General features: G+C 43.6%; 1 protein-coding gene across 5 annotated transcripts; it reads right to left on the bottom strand.

Annotated features, from left to right (window-relative positions):
• Positions 1-824: 824 nt before the first annotated feature.
• On the bottom strand, positions 825-22055 carry LOC121599276 (activated CDC42 kinase 1). 5 transcript variants are annotated; one of them, XM_041926981.1, is made up of 7 exons: positions 21961-22055; positions 20788-21284; positions 4314-5469; positions 4072-4245; positions 3826-3998; positions 1838-3734; positions 825-1758 (listed from the first exon to the last, which is right to left on the bottom strand). In XM_041926981.1, the coding sequence occupies exons 3-7, from the start codon at positions 5435-5437 to the stop codon at positions 1665-1667; spliced, it is 3462 nt and encodes a 1153-aa protein (XP_041782915.1). In that variant the 5' UTR covers positions 5438-5469; positions 20788-21284; positions 21961-22055; the 3' UTR covers positions 825-1664. The 5 variants fall into 5 exon arrangements, with proteins under 5 accessions (XP_041782915.1, XP_041782916.1, XP_041782911.1 ...); XM_041926982.1 differs by having other exon boundaries at positions 21972-22055; XM_041926977.1 differs by having other exon boundaries at positions 21346-22054.
• Positions 22056-22123: the final 68 nt, after the last annotated feature.

Here is a 22123-nt window from a genome sequence, read left to right as displayed (position 1 = left end):
GAGCCAAAACTGTACGGTTCATTCAGTTCACGTAAAAAATAAAGAATTAACCGGTTCACAAGAATAGAACTACAATCAGTATTGAATAGATGAATGCTTTTTATATAGCATGCTTTATAGTTGAACGCTCGATAGGTGGCTGACAGTTGAATTGAAAAGCATGCGTTTGTATGGAAAAACTGATTTTTGAAAAAAAAAAACACGAAAATATCATGTCCTGCCGGGAAAAAATTCAGATTTTTTTGTATGGAAAAACGTGCCAACTAAAAAGCACATATTCAATAGTTGGCAGGGCATCGAAGTTCAACCAGTGAGTTCGGACTGTACATGGTTCTTCTGATACATGGAACTACAATAAAATTCATCAAAAAAAAGTGAATGCATGCATAATAATTTTGAGCAAAAAAAAATAAAATAAACAAATCAACATACATCTAACATTCGCAAATATACATGTATATGCACAACAAGTAACGGTAGATTTTAAACCGTGCAATTCGTTCTATCGTCAAATGATAGATTGTAAATATGGGCTTGCTGTTTCAAGCAACCAGGCGACCCGATCTGTAGTTCTAATGATTACCGAAATGTGTACCGATTTACAGAATCTACATATATTGCTATTTGCCAATGAACGGAAGAACCGAAATCACATGCAAGTTCATTCTGATGAACGACTCGGTTCATTCACATTCACTTAAAAGAACCGAAATGCCCATCTCCACTTCCAGCACGACGATCAACAGAAAGAAACCCCCGCTTGAAACGTTACAATTTCTCAATGAAAAGTCAATAAAAAATATGCATCTGCTTTGCTTTGGACGTACGGTTAGTAAAATATAAGTATAATATTTCCATTACGAGCCGTTCTTGGAGACGCGTTTCTCTAAACAAATAGTTTTAACTTAGGCACACGAAGACAGCTCAGTATGGGAGTGAAGGAAGTGCTCTGAGATTTACGACGAGATTTATACCGATTGCCTATCAAATTCGACAACTGCTGCACACACAGCTTGGATGGAAGTGAACGGATTTACGCTATAATTTATAGTAATAAAACATCTATCCTCTTTCCGTTGCGCACAGTACAAAATTAACGTTTCTGTTGCTAGTACGCAAGATGGCCAGCTAAAACAACTTCAAACACCGCTCCAGAGAGAGAAAACGACATTTGTAGCAGTTTCGTGTGCTTTGTAAAGCGTAGTAGTGCTGGTGCTGGGCTTCTGAAGCTGGCTTTGCTAACAAATTTGCAAATGGATCCTTAACTATCAGCGGGTGTAACTTCTAATATAGAGTGTACAACATATGTACAAATAGGCAGATGGCGAAACGAAAAACGACCACCGGTGCGCTCGGTTTGTCGCATTGTTGAAACAAGACAATACCTTCCCTTTAATACTTTTGTTACATAGCATGAGAGTTCGCTATACTTCACTGCAATATTCGCAGTATTCGCAGAGAGAGAAATTCGAGAGCAAGGGAGGGATACATAAATTGACTTGCATTGTTTGTATCGTCCCTCGCTTATGTCCCTTCTCTTCAAAGGACGCATTCGCCACTAAAGCTAGCTAAAAGTAAGTAATTCGTATTGTTTGTGTGTTTTGTGTCAAGCCTCGCTCTTTCTTGCACCGAACTGCTCAAATAAAGCTCCATCCCTCCCGGGACTAGGTTTCGAGCAGAATCGAAGCGGCCAGCTGAATGCTCCAGCCCGTTTTCTGCAGTGCCTCCTCACACCGGGTACGATTAGCGAGCCCAAGCCTATCAAAAGAAAAACAGAAAAAGACAGAACAATTACACATTTGCACGGTTCTTGTCGCTTGCCGCATTCACTACTTACCGGCAAAGCCGTTCAATTTTAAAGTGTCGCACCGCCAGCGTGTGATCCCAGTTGACGGCCATGAGTGAGTTGCGCGCTTCCTCCTCATTCGCCTCATCCCCGAGCTCCTGCAGCAGGCTGGCCACCTGTTGATCCTGCTGCGCCAATCGATCCAACCGCCGCTGGATCTGCTGGGCGGACAGTGGTGCCGACGGGGCAGGGCGAATCGGTCGCAACTCACTCAGCTGCTCGTTGGACACCTCGTCGTAGATTGCGGTGGCGTTGGGGCCGGTGATGTTGATCGCCATCATCGAGCCCTGCTGGCCCATCACGTTGTTGTAGATTTGCTGCGCCGGCACACGCTCGTACAGTGAGGCGGGGGTAGGTGCCACCACGTCGTACAGATCGCCACCAACCGTCTGGTACACATCGGAGGACGCAATGCTTCCATTGTACACGGAGCTGTAGATGTTCGCACCGGACAGGCTCATCGTTGAGCCGTACTGATGGTGATGCGCCGGCTGTACGCCGTTCGAAAGCGCAACGAAATTGTGCGACTTTTGCGGTGATACCGGCTGCTGGCCACCGTCGGGCAACGGTGGTGCTGCTGCTGCTGCCACATTGTTCCTTTCCGCCCACATCTGCTGCACCAGCGTGTTGGTGTCGGAAGCGACCGGCTGCTGCACCATGTTCTGTTTCTTTGGCGATAGCGTAAGCTGCTGCTGGAGGGACGCCGCCAGCGCGATCGAATTGGCCTGGTTGGCGTAGATCTGGCTCATCGCCAGGTTCGCCGTGGTGTCGTACTTCGAATGGGACACGTCCTTCGCACTGTTGCGTGCCGCATACGCGACCGAACTGTTCATGCTGTTGCCAGCGTTCGGTTCCTGCTTGTAGATGTCCTTCTCCAGCTCGGCCAGGAACGATTTGTCGAGCTTTTTCGGCGTTACGTTCACGTGCGCCGTTGAGCCACCGTACGGGGAGGCAAGCCCGTTCCCGCTGACGTTCACCTCGAGCGAATCGTTGTACGCGTCCCTGCTGCCGCCCGGCGAGCTAAGCCCACTGCCACTTGGCCCATTATTTAAGGAAGAGAGCATATCCGCCGTTAGCCCATCCAAATCCGTTCCCACTCGGCCGTAGTTGGAGTTGATGTTCGAAACCGATCCACGCCAATTGCCGTACACGGGCTGGATCGGTGGTGCTGCCACCTGCTCGATCGTTTGCTGCCGCTTAATGCTGGCCATCAAATCCCGCGCACTGACCGAGCTGGAGGGACCACTCTCGTAGTCGGACGTTACGATCGTTTCCTGCTTCTGATAGTGCGGCTGAGGAGGTTGCGACTGCTGCGGTGCGAAAGGATCCGGTTCGGTGGCGATGCTAAGATTCAGCGTACTGTCGTGCACGATCCCGTACGTGTTGCTATACTTCGGTGGCATTTGGTAGGGCGGTGGCTCGAGCTTCGCTGCCACAGGCGGGACAGGTGACACAGATGCAAAGCTGGCGACGGTAGCGAGCTGAAGGTGCTGCTGTTCGTGCTGCTGTTGCGCCGGCTGCTGCGCACCGAATGGATCGTCTCCCTCCGTCGGGATGTCGATCGGTTCGTCCAGTATGCTGGCCACCTGGCGGACTGTGCCGGACGCAGCGCCGGAAGCACCGGAACTCCCGCCGAACGTTGCATCGTCGTTCGGCGACGAAAGATCGATCAGTATGCCTTCGGTGGCGGCCGGCTGCTGGGGTTGCGGTGGCCGTGGCGGTCGATGTAGCTGCGTTTGGTGGTGCAGGTGCTGCTGCTTGGAGTGATTCTCGTTCACCAGCTTGTTGTAGGAGAACTGTTTCGATGCGTTGCTTTTGCGCTCCTTCACGTACTGCTCCGAGATGCATTTGCCACGCCGGTCCACGCTTACCAGGTCCTTTGATTTATCTAAAAAATTGAGAGTTGAGTTTCTCCTTAGTATGATATTGCATTTATTTCATTTTACTGCTCTCTCTCTCTCTCTCTCTCTCTCTCTTACTTCGAAGTTTAACCTCTCCTTCCATCTCGAGCGTAGCCGGATTGCCCCAGGAAGCACCAAACGGTGACCCATGGCCCGTGTGCCGGAATGAATCATGCAACGGGCGACTAATGGTTGCGCTCGATCCACCCGACGAGCTTGTAGAAGACTTTCGAGCATCGACCACAACGCCCCTGGAAGCAAGAATTAAAGGCATGTTTTAATTGAAACAGCACAAACGAATGTTTAGGGACTGTTTTCACTCACCTTGGAATGGTGCCAATATCGAACGTTCGCTGATTCTGTCCCTTGATGAACTGCAGCTCGGGCCGATCGTCGACGATCACGATCGTGTCGCCCTGTTGTGCTGCTAGCCGGTTGTCCGCACTATAATTGCTTACCGCTCGATAGATCGGTGGCGGTACGCCGGTGAGAAATTCTCTGTAAATAAAAAAAAATCAAATCAAATCAAATTCCTGTTCGTTCTTACTGGACAGTCAGTTTCTTACTTGATCGCGGCAAAAGTAGGCCGCTCGGACGGTGTCTTATCCCAGCACTGCAGCATCAGCTGGTACACATCGGGCGGGCAGGCATCCGGGTGATGTAAACGCTCCCCTTCCCGGTCAATCTTGCGCAGTATCTGCGACCCGTTCAGCCCCACCCACGGATCCTCCCCGAACGTGAACATCTCCCACAGCGTCACCGCAAACATCCACGTGTCGGACGCGTGGCTAAACTGCCGGTAGCGCAACGATTCCGGCGCGCACCACGGAAACGGTACCTTCTTGTGCTCGGTCATCACGTAACAATCTTCCTGCTGGGGCAGCGCCCGCATCAGTCCAAAGTCACCGATCTTGATCTTGTTCCCCGCCGCCAGCAACACATTCCGGCAGGCCAGATCGCGGTGCAGGAAGCGCTTGCTCTCCAGGTACGCCATGCCGGTCGCGATCTGCACCGACCAGCTCCAGATCATCGGCAGGGGCGTATGTTTGCACTGCTTGCGCAGCAAATCGAGCAGCGATCCGTTCACCGCCAGCTCGGTCACCATCATCATCGGCTGCGACAGCACGACACCGTGCAGCCGGATCAGGTTCGGGTGGTTCATCGCGTGCATCGCCTGCACCTCCTTGAAGAAGTCCTCTATCACGCCGGGCTGGGCGAGCGTGTCCGCTTTCAGCACCTTTACCGCGACCGGCACCAGATGATTGCCGGGCGCGTGCCACTCGCCGCGCCGTACCACCCCGAACGACCCGTCGCCCAGCTTGACCGAGAGCGTTACGTCCTTCTCGTGGATGAGGCAGGTTAGGGCCAGGGCGGACGGTTCCTCGTTTTGGCCGGCACCACCGACGGACCCACCGCCGGTGGACTTTTTCGGTGGCTGCTGCTTGCCGCCCCCGATCAGCTTGGACAGTATGTTGCGGCGCCACTGTTGCGCTTTGCGCTTCTTTACCGCTTCCAGCAGCCGCCGGATGCCCGGCTTGCCGAGCCCGATCTTCTCGAGATCGTCAACGTGCACGTAGTCGAAGTGGGCGAGCCGCGTTACCTGCAGCTCGTCCCGGATGCGGGGCAGAAACTGCTCCAGCTGGACATCCTTCAGCAGCTCCTCCAGCCAGACCGTATCCGGGTCGGACATTTTTTGGAGGTGCTGTGAAAAGTAAAGGAAAGCTAGAGAGAAAGAGAGAAGTAGAGAAAAAGGAGAAATGTTAAAAAAATACATCATTTTCTCAACAGTATTTTTAATGTCTCACTAAGTGCTGCAAAATGTCATACAAAAATCTGACTGAAACAAAATCCATGACAGCGTCACGTACTCAATATTGATAATCAGAGGTGATACTCAAAACGATTAGTATGACCAATGCATGCTTCGTGACATTTTTGCGACCAACCCTTGGTCAGTCACTATGTCATGACTTTTTTTCTGAGATCAGTTCTACCAAATGTCACTGACATAGTCATGGCAAATTCCGGCTGAATGTCACCAGCTCTACTGTAATGATCAGAGGTGAGACTCAAACAGTTGTTACGACCATCACATGCTTGGTAACATTATGTGCAACCAACTCTTGGTCAGTCACGTGGTCGCGACATTTCCTGTCGATGATCATCCCGATAGTCATGGGAGATATGCGGTGCGTGCGAGTGTTTCCAAAATGTTATCAAGTATGTGATTGGTCCACCATCTGTTTGAGTTTTACCTCTGATCAACTCACTGTTCACAGCCAGAAAAAATCATGATTATGATTTCTCCCGGCATTAAAAGCTCAGCTTGTTAATCAGAGTATCACGTTGGACTCAAGAATTCACATGTCGTGTTCTGCATGTCATGACGCACTTTCATTGAGTATCAGCAATGAACATCAAGCTACGACGGATATGTTCATTGTTTTCGTTGCTGAATGTCTCATGATGCTCATGATATTTTGCTGAACACAATTAATAATTCGTTTTTTTTAATTATTTTTATTTTCAAATGATCGTTCCGTTCTACCTTGTTTCCACCATTCCAAACGATCGTTATCAAAAGCCTTGAAAAGGGTAAAGCGAGCCGTTTTTTTAAACTAATATCCATGTTTTGTCTTTGCAAGATGAAAAACGATCTCCAAGGTGGGAATCCAACATCGTCCGGAGCTATAGGAGCCGTCGCTTGTACGCTTTCGACCATCGTGTTGCATGATTCTTGCTACGTTAAATATCCATTTGATGTTTCGATGTGACATTCAATGTTCTTTAATTCTTATAGTAAAATGATGTTTGTTATGTCTATTCAAGATACCTCAAAACATTTGTGAATCTCTTAACCCAGTTGTAAGTTCTGCACAATTTCCCAGAAAATTGCTGCGATCTACAAAGCCACTGAACTTTGAGTCCGATATAATCTGCATGGACCTTCATGGATGAGAGTTTAACGAGTGTTGAGAAGAGATTTGAAAAACTTCCTTTCAATTAAAATAAGAACCCACTTATTAACCAAGCTCCCTTGCGACCAGAGGAGCCCCACCTCTACACTTTGTTTAAGAGTGCTGACGATGTTGATAATAGTATACTCCATCGTTTGCCACTAATTATAACTTCATGACGCTTTAATCGTGCGTCCCCGATTTATCAACAAAATTGTACCACAGGGCACGTTCTTCTTCTGCCCCAGCAGTAGAATTGAATTCATTCTTCTGGGATCTTTTCGCTGTTTCATTTGAATCCGCGACACACTCACTCAAATCGTCATCGTTGGCTGCACGCCCCGACGCCAACACAATTCGAGGGAAGCAACAGTTTGCCAGCACCAAACGGTTTTCGGGCGATTATCAGCGTAACCTCCTCATAATTGTGGCACCAAGGCGCGTCGTCGTCAACGGAATGTGTCGGTGACTGTGGACATACACACATACACATTTGCCACAACTTCCTGCGCATTTTTTTGAAGAAGAGAAGTGGCAAGTGGTGGGATGATCAAGAGACGCCAAAAACCTTGAAACCAAAACAGACGGCTTGGGCTTGATGATAGTACGGGTATGGTACTTGATAAGGAGGTTTTTTTGCAGTACTTAGACCTCGCTTGAAGCGGCTGGCTTCGTTACAAACGTGACGGCAATTGTGCGCTCTGATTGTTCGTTTGATCGTATGTTTGATCCGCCCAGAAGCAGAGATTGAAATTTGCAATTCTAAGTGCACAATAAGTAATGACACAAGGGTAAAGCCACTTGCCTTGCTCTTGCAGTAATAAGAAAGATCGTTTAAAAGTTTTCTACAAACATGTGATGTAGATAAGGACGAAGTGAAAGATTTGAAATAAATAAATAAATGTATGCAATTAAATATAATAACATCTTCAGCAATTCAATTGATCGTTTGATTGGCCAAGCGTGTAGTCGTAGTACAATATAGCTCTTTCGGCACTTTGACTGTGACCTTAACCTATATATTAATACTACTTCTAGAGGGAGGTGTGATAGTAGCTTGGAGTGATTTGAACTCACGATAAGCATGTTGTTAATTTCGATAATTTGAAACTCCCTATAATAGAAACCTTACATACACACACGGAAGCGATTCGCATCAATTTCATGCCTCACGGAACACATAGCTGCTTGCCTTTCGATTGCTACAACAAAATTGCAATAAAATCGCAAGCAGCAAAACAGCAAAATTATAGGTTTATTAATAAATACCTCAAACTTTCAAACCTTCGGTTGCACAGTGTGAAATACCTAGCTTTGGCTTTCAGTGCGGCAACTTTCACCGGGTTTTTTTTTTGGAGAAGAAATTACAAACGCAAAATCTGCCATAAATTTATTAAATCATCCAATCAGATGCAATTTCACGGGGACACGGATGCGCCACAGCTTGGATGCGAGCCGGGCTCAGTATGACGAGTGGCCGATGGATTTCATTCATGCCGAATAGATGATTGGATCGATCGTTACAAGACCACCACGACCGCGGACAGAGCGGATTTTGGGTGGGCACACAGTTTATTGCGTCATTTGGGAACAGATTGATTCGGTTTTGTAAACGTACAATCCCGCACCGCTGGCAACATCCTCCCGTAGCGTTAGCGTTTGTTTGATTTCAATCGGTAGAGCTAAAGCGTCACAAATACAAAAAACGCCCTAACACTACACACATGAAAAAGAAGATGGAAGAGGAAACATGCAAAACCGATCCATTGCAAAACATTCAAAATTATTGATTTTCCGGTCGATGGACAGTCTTCCAGAAGACATAAACGACTTCCATATAGTTCTAATTTCAGTAGTAAAAAATATACAGTAAATGCGTTAAATGCTCTGAAATAAATATAAAATAATTCGAATACAAATGTATCAACAATAACACAAGTAACAACACTAATAAAAAACTTAAGACGAGCGCTTAAACAATGTTAAACAATGATAATAACAATAAAATAACACCATTTTTAACTGTCTGCATGTCATTTACACCTGTTTGCACTTTCATTCTCAGCTAAATGGTAAATGTGATGCTTCTTGCGCCATTCTACAACAGGCGAAGAGAACTTAGCTGTTGAGAATTTGCTTTCTCACGGGAAAAAGAGCTCAGGAAAATTGTGTCTGAACGAGACGAGAATTCAAAGCAATTAAAAACAACCATTCAAACGAATGGGCTATCCAATGGAGAATAAAAGCAAACTAGAACTAGACGCAAGGGCTTAAGGAAACAAACAAAAATGATATAAAAACCTATTTAATAATTAGAAAATGAAAACAAAAAGGTAATGACTTTGTATTTCAATCATTTTAGAAACTTATTCCAAATGAAGTAAAGAACAAAAAACAGTAATATTGTGAAAAAAAAACACCGAAAAAAGGTTAATAATAATCTTATTAACAACACAAAAAGTGAAAATTTGAGCGAAATGCAGTTTTTATTTTTCACTCAACAGAAACTCAAAAGAAAGTAACAACAGTACAAGAAAAGTGAAACCATTCAACTGAGATCGACTTGAAAGGTGTTCGCCAAGCTACTCCACGAATACCTGCTTCACCGCGCTGGTAAGAAGATAAGATAATCTCGTGCACTTGCCCGCACCGCATTGCAAATGGCTCGCTCGATCGGGAGCTAATTGAGCGGAAACATCACACACGAACAGATGATCACACGCCCAACCATCACGGGGCACAGCTCGTCTTCAAGCATAAGTCAAGTGCATGTAGCAAAATAGTGCAAAAAAGGAAGAAACAATAGACAGGGAGGGTGGTGCAGGTCGGTTAGGTGGATGAGCTGCTCAGACACTAATTGAAGGTAATTGAACGATGGAGTCTCTCCCGGTGGAGCTGGTATTACTTTTGCTTTTTTTCGCTAGTGCTAGACAACCAACCCAACCCAACCCAGGCAGACAGCACAGTTTTGAAGGGAATGCGTCACTCCCCCCGTTCAGTGTCAATAATATTAGACGTTAAGGAGTGATAATCGCGTAAAGTGAAAATGGTTGTAACGGAGAAGTGCCAGCTTAACCAAGAGAAGTAATCTAACGATGGAAAATATGGCAAATACTTTGGACATTACTTTGAATTTTGATACAATCGATAGTTTTAATCGGCAAAGAGCAGACATGGTTTATTGCAATACTTCAATCACTTCACCCGTCGGCTCGCTGCCTATACTATCGATCTCACTGTCGATTTAAAGCGCGTCATCGCGTTACATCCGCTTGCTGTGCACGGTGGTGGTGCTGGTTTATCGCAAACGGTAACCGGCAGCAGCTCATTAGAATAATTGCATCCTCTCCTATTTACCCTTACTACGGCTGGAAATGGTAGATTGTGTCGTTCGTTAACAGGTTTAGTTCAGAACTCCCTGTTCGTACGCGCTATTGCGGCGCTATCGATCGATCATCATTAATGACAGTGGTCGCGCACTACTTGCCCTCGAATGAATTCAAATAACACAGTCGCGAAGTAATGATTTATTAGAAGATTAAAAGGTATTATAAGGTTTATAATAGTTTAAACTTTGGTGGTAATTTGATCGATAATTTAAGAAGCTTTTTAACAACATGACGTCATCAAATACGTTTCGCAAAACTAACATGTTCACGCATTAGTACTTATTTAAATAAGGAATTTAATTTAAAACTTGAAGCATGAAGTCATCTTGATTTAAAATAAAATAGCGTATTATTCAGAATTAAATAGCGTATTTCCAACCCCTAATACATCGAATTAACAGTCTTTTTTAAGAAATTGACTTAATGCTTTTTATCTAATTGTAGGTGAATTTCATTTTGGCAGATACATTGAACGTTTAAGCTAAGTGTTTCATACTTTTTGGACTATTTTTAAATCTCTATTGAATTTTCCAAAACACATCCTTTCGGGATAAGCAAAACAGTTTGCCGAACCCTGACCAAGTACTTGTGTTTCATTCCATCTTCATTCGCAATTTCACGGCAGGTCCGGTGTGGATTTTACATCTTATTTGTCCAAGGTCTTTGTTATAGGAATTTAAAGTCGTTATTCAGACAGAGTACTGAATTTGATCTTCAAATAAAGTAATATGTTATTAAACAGTAAAGTATAATGTGATTAAAGTAACATATTAAAAGAAATATGTTATTCTTATAAACAATACGACCTTTTTGCACCAATTCCTTTAAAAAAAGTTGATTTATGCCAGATTGATAGCTATTAAAACAAAGTTTAAGCCTGCAGACTTCCATATAATCTCAGGAATAATATAAAAGTCCACTGTAATAATAAATTGAAGCAGAACATTTGGAAGCTTTAACACAAATACATACGTCTTTTTTCTAAAGAAAAATACAGCGTTTTCCGAGTGAATATTCAATGTCTACAATTTTTTTCATTAATTGCGAGATGATTTTCAACAGCTATTAAACGATGTAATTGCATCAAAATAATGTTGCAGTTCTTCTTCCACATGATTTTCAACACGTCCCAAGCTGGATTGAGTTTGACAGTTCTTTGTGGTGTGTTGAAAATCATGTGTGGGAACTGAAATTTTATTATAATGCAAATTTTAACATTTGACAGCTGTGGAAAAAAACATCTTCGAGGTGATGAATACAGTGTTTTGCAAGTCACTCTAGAATGTGCGCATAATTATTCACCGTCTCCAAGATGTTTTTCAACAGCTGTCAAATGGTGTATTTACTTCAAAATAAAATTTCAGTTTTCAAACATGATTTTCAACACACCACAAGGAACTGCCAAATTCAATCCAGCTTGAGATGCGCTGAAAATCATGCTGAAGAAATTGAAAATCATGACGATGAAAATGAAATATCAGATTGAAGTGTATTAAAATCTTGCATACGGTGAATAACAGCGTTTACGTTTCAAACTGGCTTGGAAAACCCTGTAATAATGTGCAAATTCGAAACTTGACTAGGGAAATCCTGTAAATGCCACAAGTGTTCAGACTACGATTAGAATGATGTACGGTGACATTACTCAGACTATATGACAACAGGAATATCATATCTTTTAAAGTCAATGTCACTTAATCGTAAATGTTTAGTAAGACAAATATGCCAGTTACGACACTGTCCTTCGTCATCTATTGCCCCTTGTTCTTTTAAAAAGTGATTTTAATATCATGGCTAAAAATCGCAAAGTATTGTTGATTTTGTAGTACAATTTGTAGTACCTTTTTAACTACCGATCAAAAGATTGTTGAAACTGAAGCATTTGACTGTAAGCCTATAAAATGTTGTCCAAAAAAGATCTTAAAAAAGATTTATATTTTAATATGTGTTGTTGAAATGGAAAAAAACACAACATTAAAATGTTCAGCACGTCTCGCAAAAACCACAACCCGCCATCGGACAAGACCATCGGCCTCGAATGACAAGGACGCCAAACCGTGCATTGGAAGTGGCGTAATCGGCAGGTGATCGTGTCATACCTTCCCACCTTGTACTGTACACACGGAGTGTGCGTGTGTTTGTGTGATCATTCTGCCGATCAAATGCGTCTTCCCCATCCCTTTCCGCACATGTGCATCAGCTGGTGGCATTAGAGGTGCACTGGACCGCGGACGAAACGTAACGACCAACCCCCTTGTATGGGTGACGATACTGTAACAAGGTAGCAAAAATGCACTTTTTTTAAAAAATGCAATCACTTACCACAGCTTCCACTCCCCCTTTGTCTCCGTATTCGGGTTTCGCGGACGACACTGCGCGAGACGAGACGGTCTTTTTTCCCCCTCGGCTGGCATCATGGCAACATGGCGTCACGAAAACGGAAGCGAATCACACCGTGCTGCAGAGCACACGGTGACGGTGAGATGAACCCGAATGATATGTTTATGTTGATCGTACGAACGCGATCGTGCGCCAGCAGCGACGAGCGAATGCGCCACATGCATGGAATATTAAACAATAGGTAAATGGGTGGTAGGAAGCGACACCGTCTGTCGTCACCTTTTTTTTCCTTGCTCGCTGCAGCCCCAAGCGTCCATCACTGTAAGACGCAGTACAAACATAAAGGGGGGGATATCACGTGTATGCACAGCTGCACAACCTGACGACGATGATGCAGCGGCCGCGCTAAAGACCACGGCGGTGTTTTGTTGGGGTGTCGTCACATTTCCTGCGTCTATTTCTAGTGCAGCGACGTGCGTTCAGTCCAAATGAGGTTTGGGATACCTCTGGTGGGTGTGTGTGTGTTTTGGGAGGCCCAAATCGAACGTTGGGATGGTGAAGATTTTTCATTTCATTCCTTCGCATTTTCCTCCATCGTTAAACACAGCTCCTCCAATTCTCATGCAACCGGGGGACTGAAAATGGTGTGCACACACACAAATGTAAGACATTCTATTGGAACAGGCAGAACAAACCAGAGCTATTCCATACAAAACACTGCCTTCCCCCACAGGCGTACGATCGTTTTGGAGCAGGTAAATAAAAATGAAGCTTCTCCTCTCGCTATGGGTGGGATAGACTCAACAACATTGAAGGAAAAAACAACAAAATCAACATCCTTCGCTCTGTTGATGGGGAGGAAAAAAGGAAAAGAAAATCACCATCCCGCGCCACCACGATGCAGAACCGTGCGCGTTCGCTTCGGCCATAAATTTCTATCATCCGCACCACATAAAATGCCATTTTCGGGCAGCAAAAGTATCGACGCGCACCGGGTCCGTTTTCCCTGCGCTCTCGGCGGTCGGGCCGTGCCGTGATGAAGATATAACCGGCAAAGGAAAACAATCACCACACACACACACACGCGTGCGGGGCGGATACATTTCCTTGGCTTCATTTTGCGCCACCGACGAGAGGTGCGAGAGATACAGCACGTGAGATGAAGGCGCCCTGTGGATGCAAGGGAAAGTGGTGGATGGTGCGCTTTTCTTTGGAAGCCGGGCCAAGAAAAACATCCACACATTCTTGGGCACAGGATGATGGAAGTTTCAAGGTAGTTTTTGAAGGCAATTTGGAAGGAAATGTTTTGAATTTTAAAACGCAAACACATTTGACTCCTATTTCGTAACTAAAAGCGAAAGGGGAAGCTAAATTGTAAATATTTTTACTATCAATTTAGGTATAATTAGGACTATCATTGAATCATAATCATCTAACAAATGACAAAAAGTGACGGGTATGGGTTGGCGACTAGCAAAAACATTTACTTGATTGCAACTGGAACTGTATCGGTTCCGGACCCGGACAAAGTCGAGAATAGGTCCAGGTAAAGTTTCAGGAACGGAATAAAATCATACATTAATGTCGGCATATTGTTCGGAGTAAAGCATTGACATTTCATTGTGCAGCCCTGTAACCTGGCCAAATTAGTAGAAACAACAATTTAACTAGGAAATGAAATGAAAATGCATTTAATATTGCTGCCTTCAAAGATTCAAGTTCAGATTCAAAACCTTATAAAGAAAAAAAAAAATAGTACATTCGATTTACCTTTAACGACCTTTTTGCATGATTGTCCATTTCAACGAAATGTTTGGAATGATGCTGCTAATGATAGCGATGATAATGGCATTAACTAACATTTGTTTATATTTTGATTTTCTGTCATTGAAGCTGTGCAGAATAACACACAATCAGCAGTCGTAGGAAATCCCAGAATGACGCAAATCATGCGGACAGTCATAACAAAGTATTCAGAGCACTCCAGCGCCCATGCTGTATTGTGAGTGTATTGGCCGTGTAGTCTGAACCAACTATTAACACAAGACCCCATTTGATTGGAGTCATGCTCCAAAGCAATATTGCGGGGATTTCCAACTCACTTTCGCATGTGCATAACATTATTCACCGACTGCAAGATTGGTTTCAACAGTTCTAAACTTTCAGTTCTTACACATGATTTTCAACACATCACAAAGAACTGTCAAACTCAATCCAGCATGAACATCACGTGAAAGAACTGCAAAAATGTGATGCAAATACACCATTTGATAGCTGTTGAAATACATCTCGGAATCAATGAAAAATATTGTATTGTAGTGGTAATTGACACGGAAAACCATTCAATAAAAACAGTACGACATTCGTCATTTGTATAACTCAATTTTTGCACCAAGAAAGGGCTGAGCTCATGATTTTACCATACCCCAATGGCCCATAATCATCCACTCCACCAGTTAGCAATCTGTGGCGCAAAGATCTTTCACAAGAATTGTGTGGCCGCATCTGACGCGAACTGGATCTCACAACGAGATGAAACCACAGCCCGCACTGATGCAACAAAGTACGTACGCAAGATCGTTTCTAAGTGATTTTAAGAATTTAGGTTGGAAAAGTACATGTCTCTGGTGTGTACGTTTTCAACGGCACAATTAAAACGAAGCAAAATTCACACGTTACTCCAGATTCATCTTAAGCTTTTCTTTTTTCTTCGCCTTCGCAAGCCTTTGCATATGTGTACGAATAGCTACTCGCAACAACAAGTGTTGGAACATGAACTAAAGACCCAAAAGTCCAGCACAACAGCCCCTCCCGCTTAAAAGAGATTGTAACATTTCTCCAGTGACGCATGATGATCGCGATGTGCGCGTACTGCAAATCGTTTGTTTTGCCAATCTCCCCGCACTGTGTACATCGCATTGCAACTTTTTAATTCCATTTCACTTGTGTTGTGTTCACCAGCAGCGTTCATGGACCTTTTGGTGTTGTTTCCTTTAACGCATCGCGAACCACGAAACACATTTCGTGCGATCGAAACGCGAGATCCGCTCCCGTTTTGTATTGATGAGCGGGCGCAGAGTTCGATCGCTGGGTAGAGTTTGCCGTCCTTTTTTTTTTACTTGTTTAATTATGAATCTCGGCTGCGCTGGAATTATCAATCATTAGAAAGCTTGTTTTGCTACAATTGATCAAAGGAAATACCCCGTACGGGTACTGTAACTGGACTGTTCCCCCTATTGTACCTATTGGTGTTGTATTTCATTTTGTGGCATCAAGGAAATAATCGCTGACTCTTTCTTTAATCATAATTTTGAATTTTTAACCAACTTTCATGTATTTTAAACAAAAACGTTGCAGTAAGTTTGTTTGGTAAGTAATTACAGGTCAAGCCCTTTCAAGCCCTTTTTTCATTGTTTTTCACCTCGTGTAAGATATTTTTTCCACATGACTCTGATGTTTCGTTTCCAACATAAATTGTTTTCTTTTTTGTTTAATTTGCTTTAGTTTGATATGCCCTGTAAAGCAACAATTTGATTATTCATTGCATTATTTTCAGATGACATGCGGTTTCAAAACAACCGAGTGAAAAAAACGATGACAATAGACCGTTCAAGCGTTGAAAATCATGCTGAAGAAATTAAAAATTATTAGAATGGAAATTAAATATCAGATTGATCTTTTTGGTTTTGGTGAATAGAAACGTTTACATTCGAAAATGGCTTGTAAAATCCTGTATATTTGCATCACAATAAAATTTCAGTTCTTCCACATGATTTTCAACACATCACAAAGAACTCAGTTCAGCTTGTGATGTGTTGAGAATCATGCGAAAGAACTGAAAAATGCTTGTGATGCAAATACAACATTTGACATCTGTTGAATAAACATCTGAAGCAAGCAATGAAAACTGTTGTCGACATTGGAAATTGACACGGAAAACCCTGCAACGTTTTGAAGTAATCAGTTCAGCAAACGGATGAACGTTTCGATGAACGAAATCTTCGTTTGATAAGAAATTACTGACTTAAAATGTAAATTCTTCATTATGGCCTGTAAAAAGTCAACGCAAGCAGCATTTAAGACTCTCGATGATCCACAGACCAAAATTTATAGTCTCATGATTAAGACTAATGTCTGAGTGTTTGTATCAAATCTAAGTAAAGAAAAGACACACAAAACAAACTATTTGTTCACCAGCAAGACACAACATGTGACTGCGGGCACATACCAAAGCTAATATTTAATTATTAGTCACTGTTTGTTGGTTTATTTATTTGTACACGGGACTTTACGCCGATTGGCTCCATTCTCTTCTAGGGCCAAAGACGAGTGCCGGTAGTAATGTTTGCACTTTTTGAAACATCTACAAGAAGAAAGCATTAATTAGGAAGAACAAGTTGAGTTTTATCACCATTAGAGACACATTACATTTCAACTTCATCAAACGCTCATTAAAGTTCTTCCCATGACATGAATAAACGCACTAAGCATATCATAACGTACATTTTACTTCTTCAAAGCTCAAAACGCTTCTAAAAGTTAAGCTAGAATACTGAGTAAAGCCTTCAGGGCAGACAGTGGAAATAATAAATTGATTAAAATGAATTAAAAAAGTTAAAACTTTAACAAACAAACCAACAACGGTATTGCAAATTTCCATTTACACCCCCTTTTTAAGAACGTTCAGCCCTTTTTCCCACCCAGTTAAACCGTAAAGCAACAGCAACGCTTATTGTCCATTCCTCCCGGCTTATCTTAACCCCACCAAACCCCCCTCCGTTGTGATAAGGCCTGCGCTCTGGCACGGAAAAAAGCACGTCCGATCGTACCACGTCCGTTTAACCGATTCGGTATGGTTCGTTTAAGAAAAGAAGACCAAAAATACAACAACTTCGATTCCTGCTCCGTTTGGAGCACACTTCACAGCAGTGCTTCATCAACACAAACAAACAGCCGGTTAACTTCCGCTCGCTCGGAAACTGTACAAAATCACATTGAAACTGTACCACTTCCGGAACGGGTGGGAGAGGTGTCGTCTCATTCGACAGCTTCCTTCAGAGAAACCGCGGGTCGAGAAATTTGAACCGTTTTGCATCCCCAGCTCACACGCGCACAGGGCTTTGCGGGAACGGTTTTAGGTCTTCATGCGTGTTTCATGTTTCCACCCTACAGGACGATCTTGTGACGCCCGGCAGTGTCACCAGCCTTATGAAATTGTGGGCAGAGTACACCTTGAAAGGGTTGATGAAACCTCTTTACTGTTGGCACCAAGCAATGGAACGATCATGCCCCACCAATAGAAACATTTCAAATGATTCCTTTTTTATGCAAACAGAAAACAACAACATAATCGAACCGCAAACGTAAGCCCCGGTGGTGGAATCCAATGGAAGGTAAATGCGAGAGCATACATAATAAATTAAACACATTCAGCAACTTTTCATCGAAGGTCGGAAGTAACCTGTCAACAACTAGGCACAGTTCTAGAAAGAGAGAGAGGGAGAGAATAAAAAAAAACCATTCCATTCCTCTTTGCAAAGTAATATCTATTTGTCTCTGGAGGCAAATACCGACCCGACTTCACTTGACCCAAATTTACAGTGAAAAGAACGGCCCGTGTCCTCCCAGCCCGCCCGGTCGTGGGATAGCAGGCATGTGTTAAAAAGGGCATCTCTCTCTCTGTTTAAAATTTATTCACATGTTCGCACACACACAAAAAATTAAAAAAAAAGGAAAACGCACACGTAGGAAGATACATCCGCCTTCCCCCGGTTCCGCGTACCAAAAGGCACGTGTGCAAGTTTTACCGGCACTTGTTAGGGGTTTCCCTTTTTTGTGTTGCACTTCCAGCACAGAAACAACTAAATAAATTAAAACAACAAGCAACCAACCAGATGGTGCTGCGGCAGTTGCGAGACTTGTTGAGCCGAACACACGAGCCGCACAAGTCACTTGGAAAACGAGCAACGAGCACGCGAAAGAACTCCTTTTTTATTCTGGTTCGCTCTCTAAACGGGAAAAAGGGCCAGAATCGCCCAGAAGGATATCATTTTATGCTTAGCGTGAACGTAGCACACTCCTCCGCATTAATGGCTCGTCCGACATTCTATATCTGTGGGAAAATGCTAGTCTTATCACAGGCTCTCTTTACGTAACAGAAGAGCTGGAGACATTGAATGCATGACACGAGCAATATATCGGTCAAGGAGAAGCTTTCTCGCCGGCGCCCACACCAGCGCTGTCCTTCGCGGACCAATGACACCCTCGGGGACGGCTGTGCTCACACAGTCACACCGAATCTTCGATGTCCGTGGGCCCCCCGGCCACCATTCAATGCTTGATTCATTCATCGTTTCAATCTACGCGTTGTGGGGGCATGCAAACAAAAAAAAGCCGCCTCTTCTCGACGGGGGACGCGACTGCTGTTGCCATGCCACGGTACTGAAAAGCTAAAAATTACAAGTCGTATGTTGTAATAAATTGTGTTTAAATAATAAATAACTAATCTTTTTTAACTTTTTGGAAGGATGAGCTGATATATTGTTTAAAAGATAAATCTTTTCTGGTGTGTGCATCTTGGCATTTTGGCAGTTTTTATCTCAAATATTAATATTACCATTTTTATAGCCTATAAAACTACCGAAATCGTTTCTCCTGAATGTAAAATTAATAGTATTGCCTTTAAATTGTATAATAGTTCAAAAATGTATTACAATTCGTTGTTAACATTATTGGATTATTCATTTATTTAATGTTTATTATCGCTCAGGCAAATGAGAGTTCCGATACTAAGAATGGTTTAATATCAATTTATTTGCCAGCCATGGAAAAGAGCCTCATGAGGGGATGCCAACTTAGCTGACCCCTCGGAAATTCTTTAAATCTTTTAATACTTTAAGTTCAAATTTTTAAAATAAATTATTTTGTATCAAAGATTCACTTATTTTGGTTGCTGACTAACATTCATTAAATTTGTAATACACGTGTTCAAACAAAATAACAAAAACTGGATGAGTTCGAGACAGAAATTAAGATGACAACGAGGTACAAAGAGGCAACAATAATGATTCACTGTCAAAAATTGATGACTGAGAAAGGCGAGTTAAAGCTAAAATGTGGTTGCAACGACTTTAACGGAATTAGTTGTTTAAAAAAAAAGCTTCTTCAATATCCGAACAATCCCATTTTTCCACTCACATTTGCATAAACTTATCACACCAAAGTCACATCAGGAGAGTTTAAATGAGACAAAAATTGATACCAATCAGTTAATTCATATTTCATAAAATACAAATTGTGTAATTACATGAAGGTGTTTCTCCTTGGAAAGCAACCTCAAATGTGCGGACAGCAAACAATTAGCCCTTAATTTAATTGCATTTTGTGGTTGTAAGGAAACCACACTCCACCTGCATCATACCAATCAAATACAAACAAACCTTTTCCCTTTCCAAGCAATCAAATGCTCATATGTGTGTGTGTGTGTAATGCTTCTCGAAAACCTTGACACTACAAACAGCGTACGCTGCCAATTGAATCTGATGGAGCTAGTAGCCGCACAATCAAACAACTGCCACGATTGACACGTGCAAGACATCCTTCGCCGAACGATCGTTTGCCCTCCACGATCAAACTTCCTTGCCAGAATGTACGGAGCTGCATGTTCCAGGGGGTCAATACAGGGGTTTCCAGGAGTTCTCATTGGCTGTTGGACACTTTATTTACTCTTTCATACGTGAGATGAACTTAATGTAACGGGGAATTGGATTCAATAGCACCCTTGTTGAACAAATCCAATAGGAATTTTCAAGAAGCATATCCAAAACGGGTGCCATAGTGTCCAATTTCCAATATGAAGTTCACTTCCAACAGGAAAGAGTCAAGGAAGTGTCCCACAACGATGAGAACCCCTGTAAAGGGAGCCCAAAAAAAAAAAAAAAAAAGAGAAGCAGTTGCCAATTTGCTTGATAAAACGATTCTTCTGTTTGCGTCCCGAAACCCGATCGAAGCAGGCTGTACCACCAGCAGGCGAAAGCAGCACAGCTGCAGCTCAGCACACACACAGCATCTTGCAGGAAGAAGCATCGGTCGATGCAAAAAAAAAACAACCGGACGATGGCGGCAGGTGCAAACCGGCAAACGCCGGGTCAGGTAAATTGGTGGCAAAACAAAAAGGCGAGATGGTCCCCAAACTTGGGAACGATTTTTGGGTGCCGCCAGGTAACCTGGCGCCGACCGAAAAAGGATGCCCGTGGTCGTGCTTCGATCGGTCAGGAGAGTTGCTAAAAAAAATAAACAAAAACAGCAAAAACGGTACCAGCTAGCCAGCCAGCCGGTGCGGGGTGCTTACTTACCCTTGAAGGAGTTATCCTTCGGATCGGACGGACTACGATGATGGTGGTGTTGGTGTGATGTCGGTGCCTGCTGAGTGCTGCTCAGTTTCGCTGTGTGTTTGTGTGTGAAGTATCAATCTCGCTCTATCGGTTGGTTGCACACAGGCACAGCAAAAACAACGGAAAACAAAACCCTTGCGCGGACGACCTTCGGGCGAGCGTGAACTTTGTTTAGAACTTTGTTGCTGTACGGAGACTGTGGCAAATTAAATCATCACATTGGTCGGTTTACTAGCACTTGCTGTGTAAAATCACTTCACTGACTCTCTTCGGCACGCACTCGCACACGCAAATCGATCACTTTGGCTGGACAGAACGGCCACCCAAATTCTGGAGGGCACAGCTTGACCCATTCATTGCGCGATTCTTTCAACTACACCATCATCATCATCATCATCTTCTTTTCGGTGTTTCGGCGATTTCGCGAACACGCTTCTTTATACCACACCAAACTGGACCTGCAACAAATTGTAATTTATTATGCTCGAGCACTTTACACAGAAGATTACACGATCGTACTAAAAGGCAGACTTTAAAAGATGTCAAAACAGGGCGCAATATTTAAAGCTAAAACTTGCAGTGTCGACATACGCAGCAGCAGACACACAGCATCTTACATCACGACGAGCGGACCAGACTGCTGCTCGCTTGCTCTCTTCCTCACACACTCACACACAAACATACGCGAAAACCGTCGTCAGCAAGCTTTGTTAGGGAGGAAAGCTAAACAAAGCTGACCTCCCAAAAAAAAAAACTGGACCGCAATGTTGCACACCATTTACCGACACTTTTTACCCTTCCCGCACACACACACACACACACATACCCGTCTGGCGAGGGTTTTGGACACACAACGCGGACACAGTGAGATTCGGTGATACAAAGAATGAGCCTGGGCACTTGCACTATCGATCACAGAGCGGACACATAGAGATTGCCGTGTAGAGACGCCGTCTGTAAGCAGCTAAAGCATCCCGCACACAACCAACCCAGACAGCTGTACGGCAAAGGGCTGGCTGACCATCGCACCTTCACGTACCGCGCCACCAGTTTTGCACACACCACGACGACAACACGATCGTTGGGCAATTTGTTACACAGAAATAACCCGATTTATTCACACCCCACACACACCCGCGACGTACGCTGCTCCGTGCGACTGGTTCGAGCTGACGATCCGCGTTTTATGATTTGCATCGAAGCAATCCGATGTTTACCGTTTTGGTGTGTGAAAGGTGCTTTTCTGCCAGGCTGGATCGACGGAGCTGGGAGGCTGACCAAGGTTTGTAGAGTTTTT

Source organism: Anopheles merus, chromosome 3L (genome assembly GCF_017562075.2).
Source record: "Anopheles merus strain MAF chromosome 3L, AmerM5.1, whole genome shotgun sequence".
NCBI lineage: Eukaryota > Metazoa > Arthropoda > Insecta > Diptera > Culicidae > Anopheles > Anopheles merus.
This window is presented reverse-complemented; position numbering and strand designations above follow the sequence as displayed.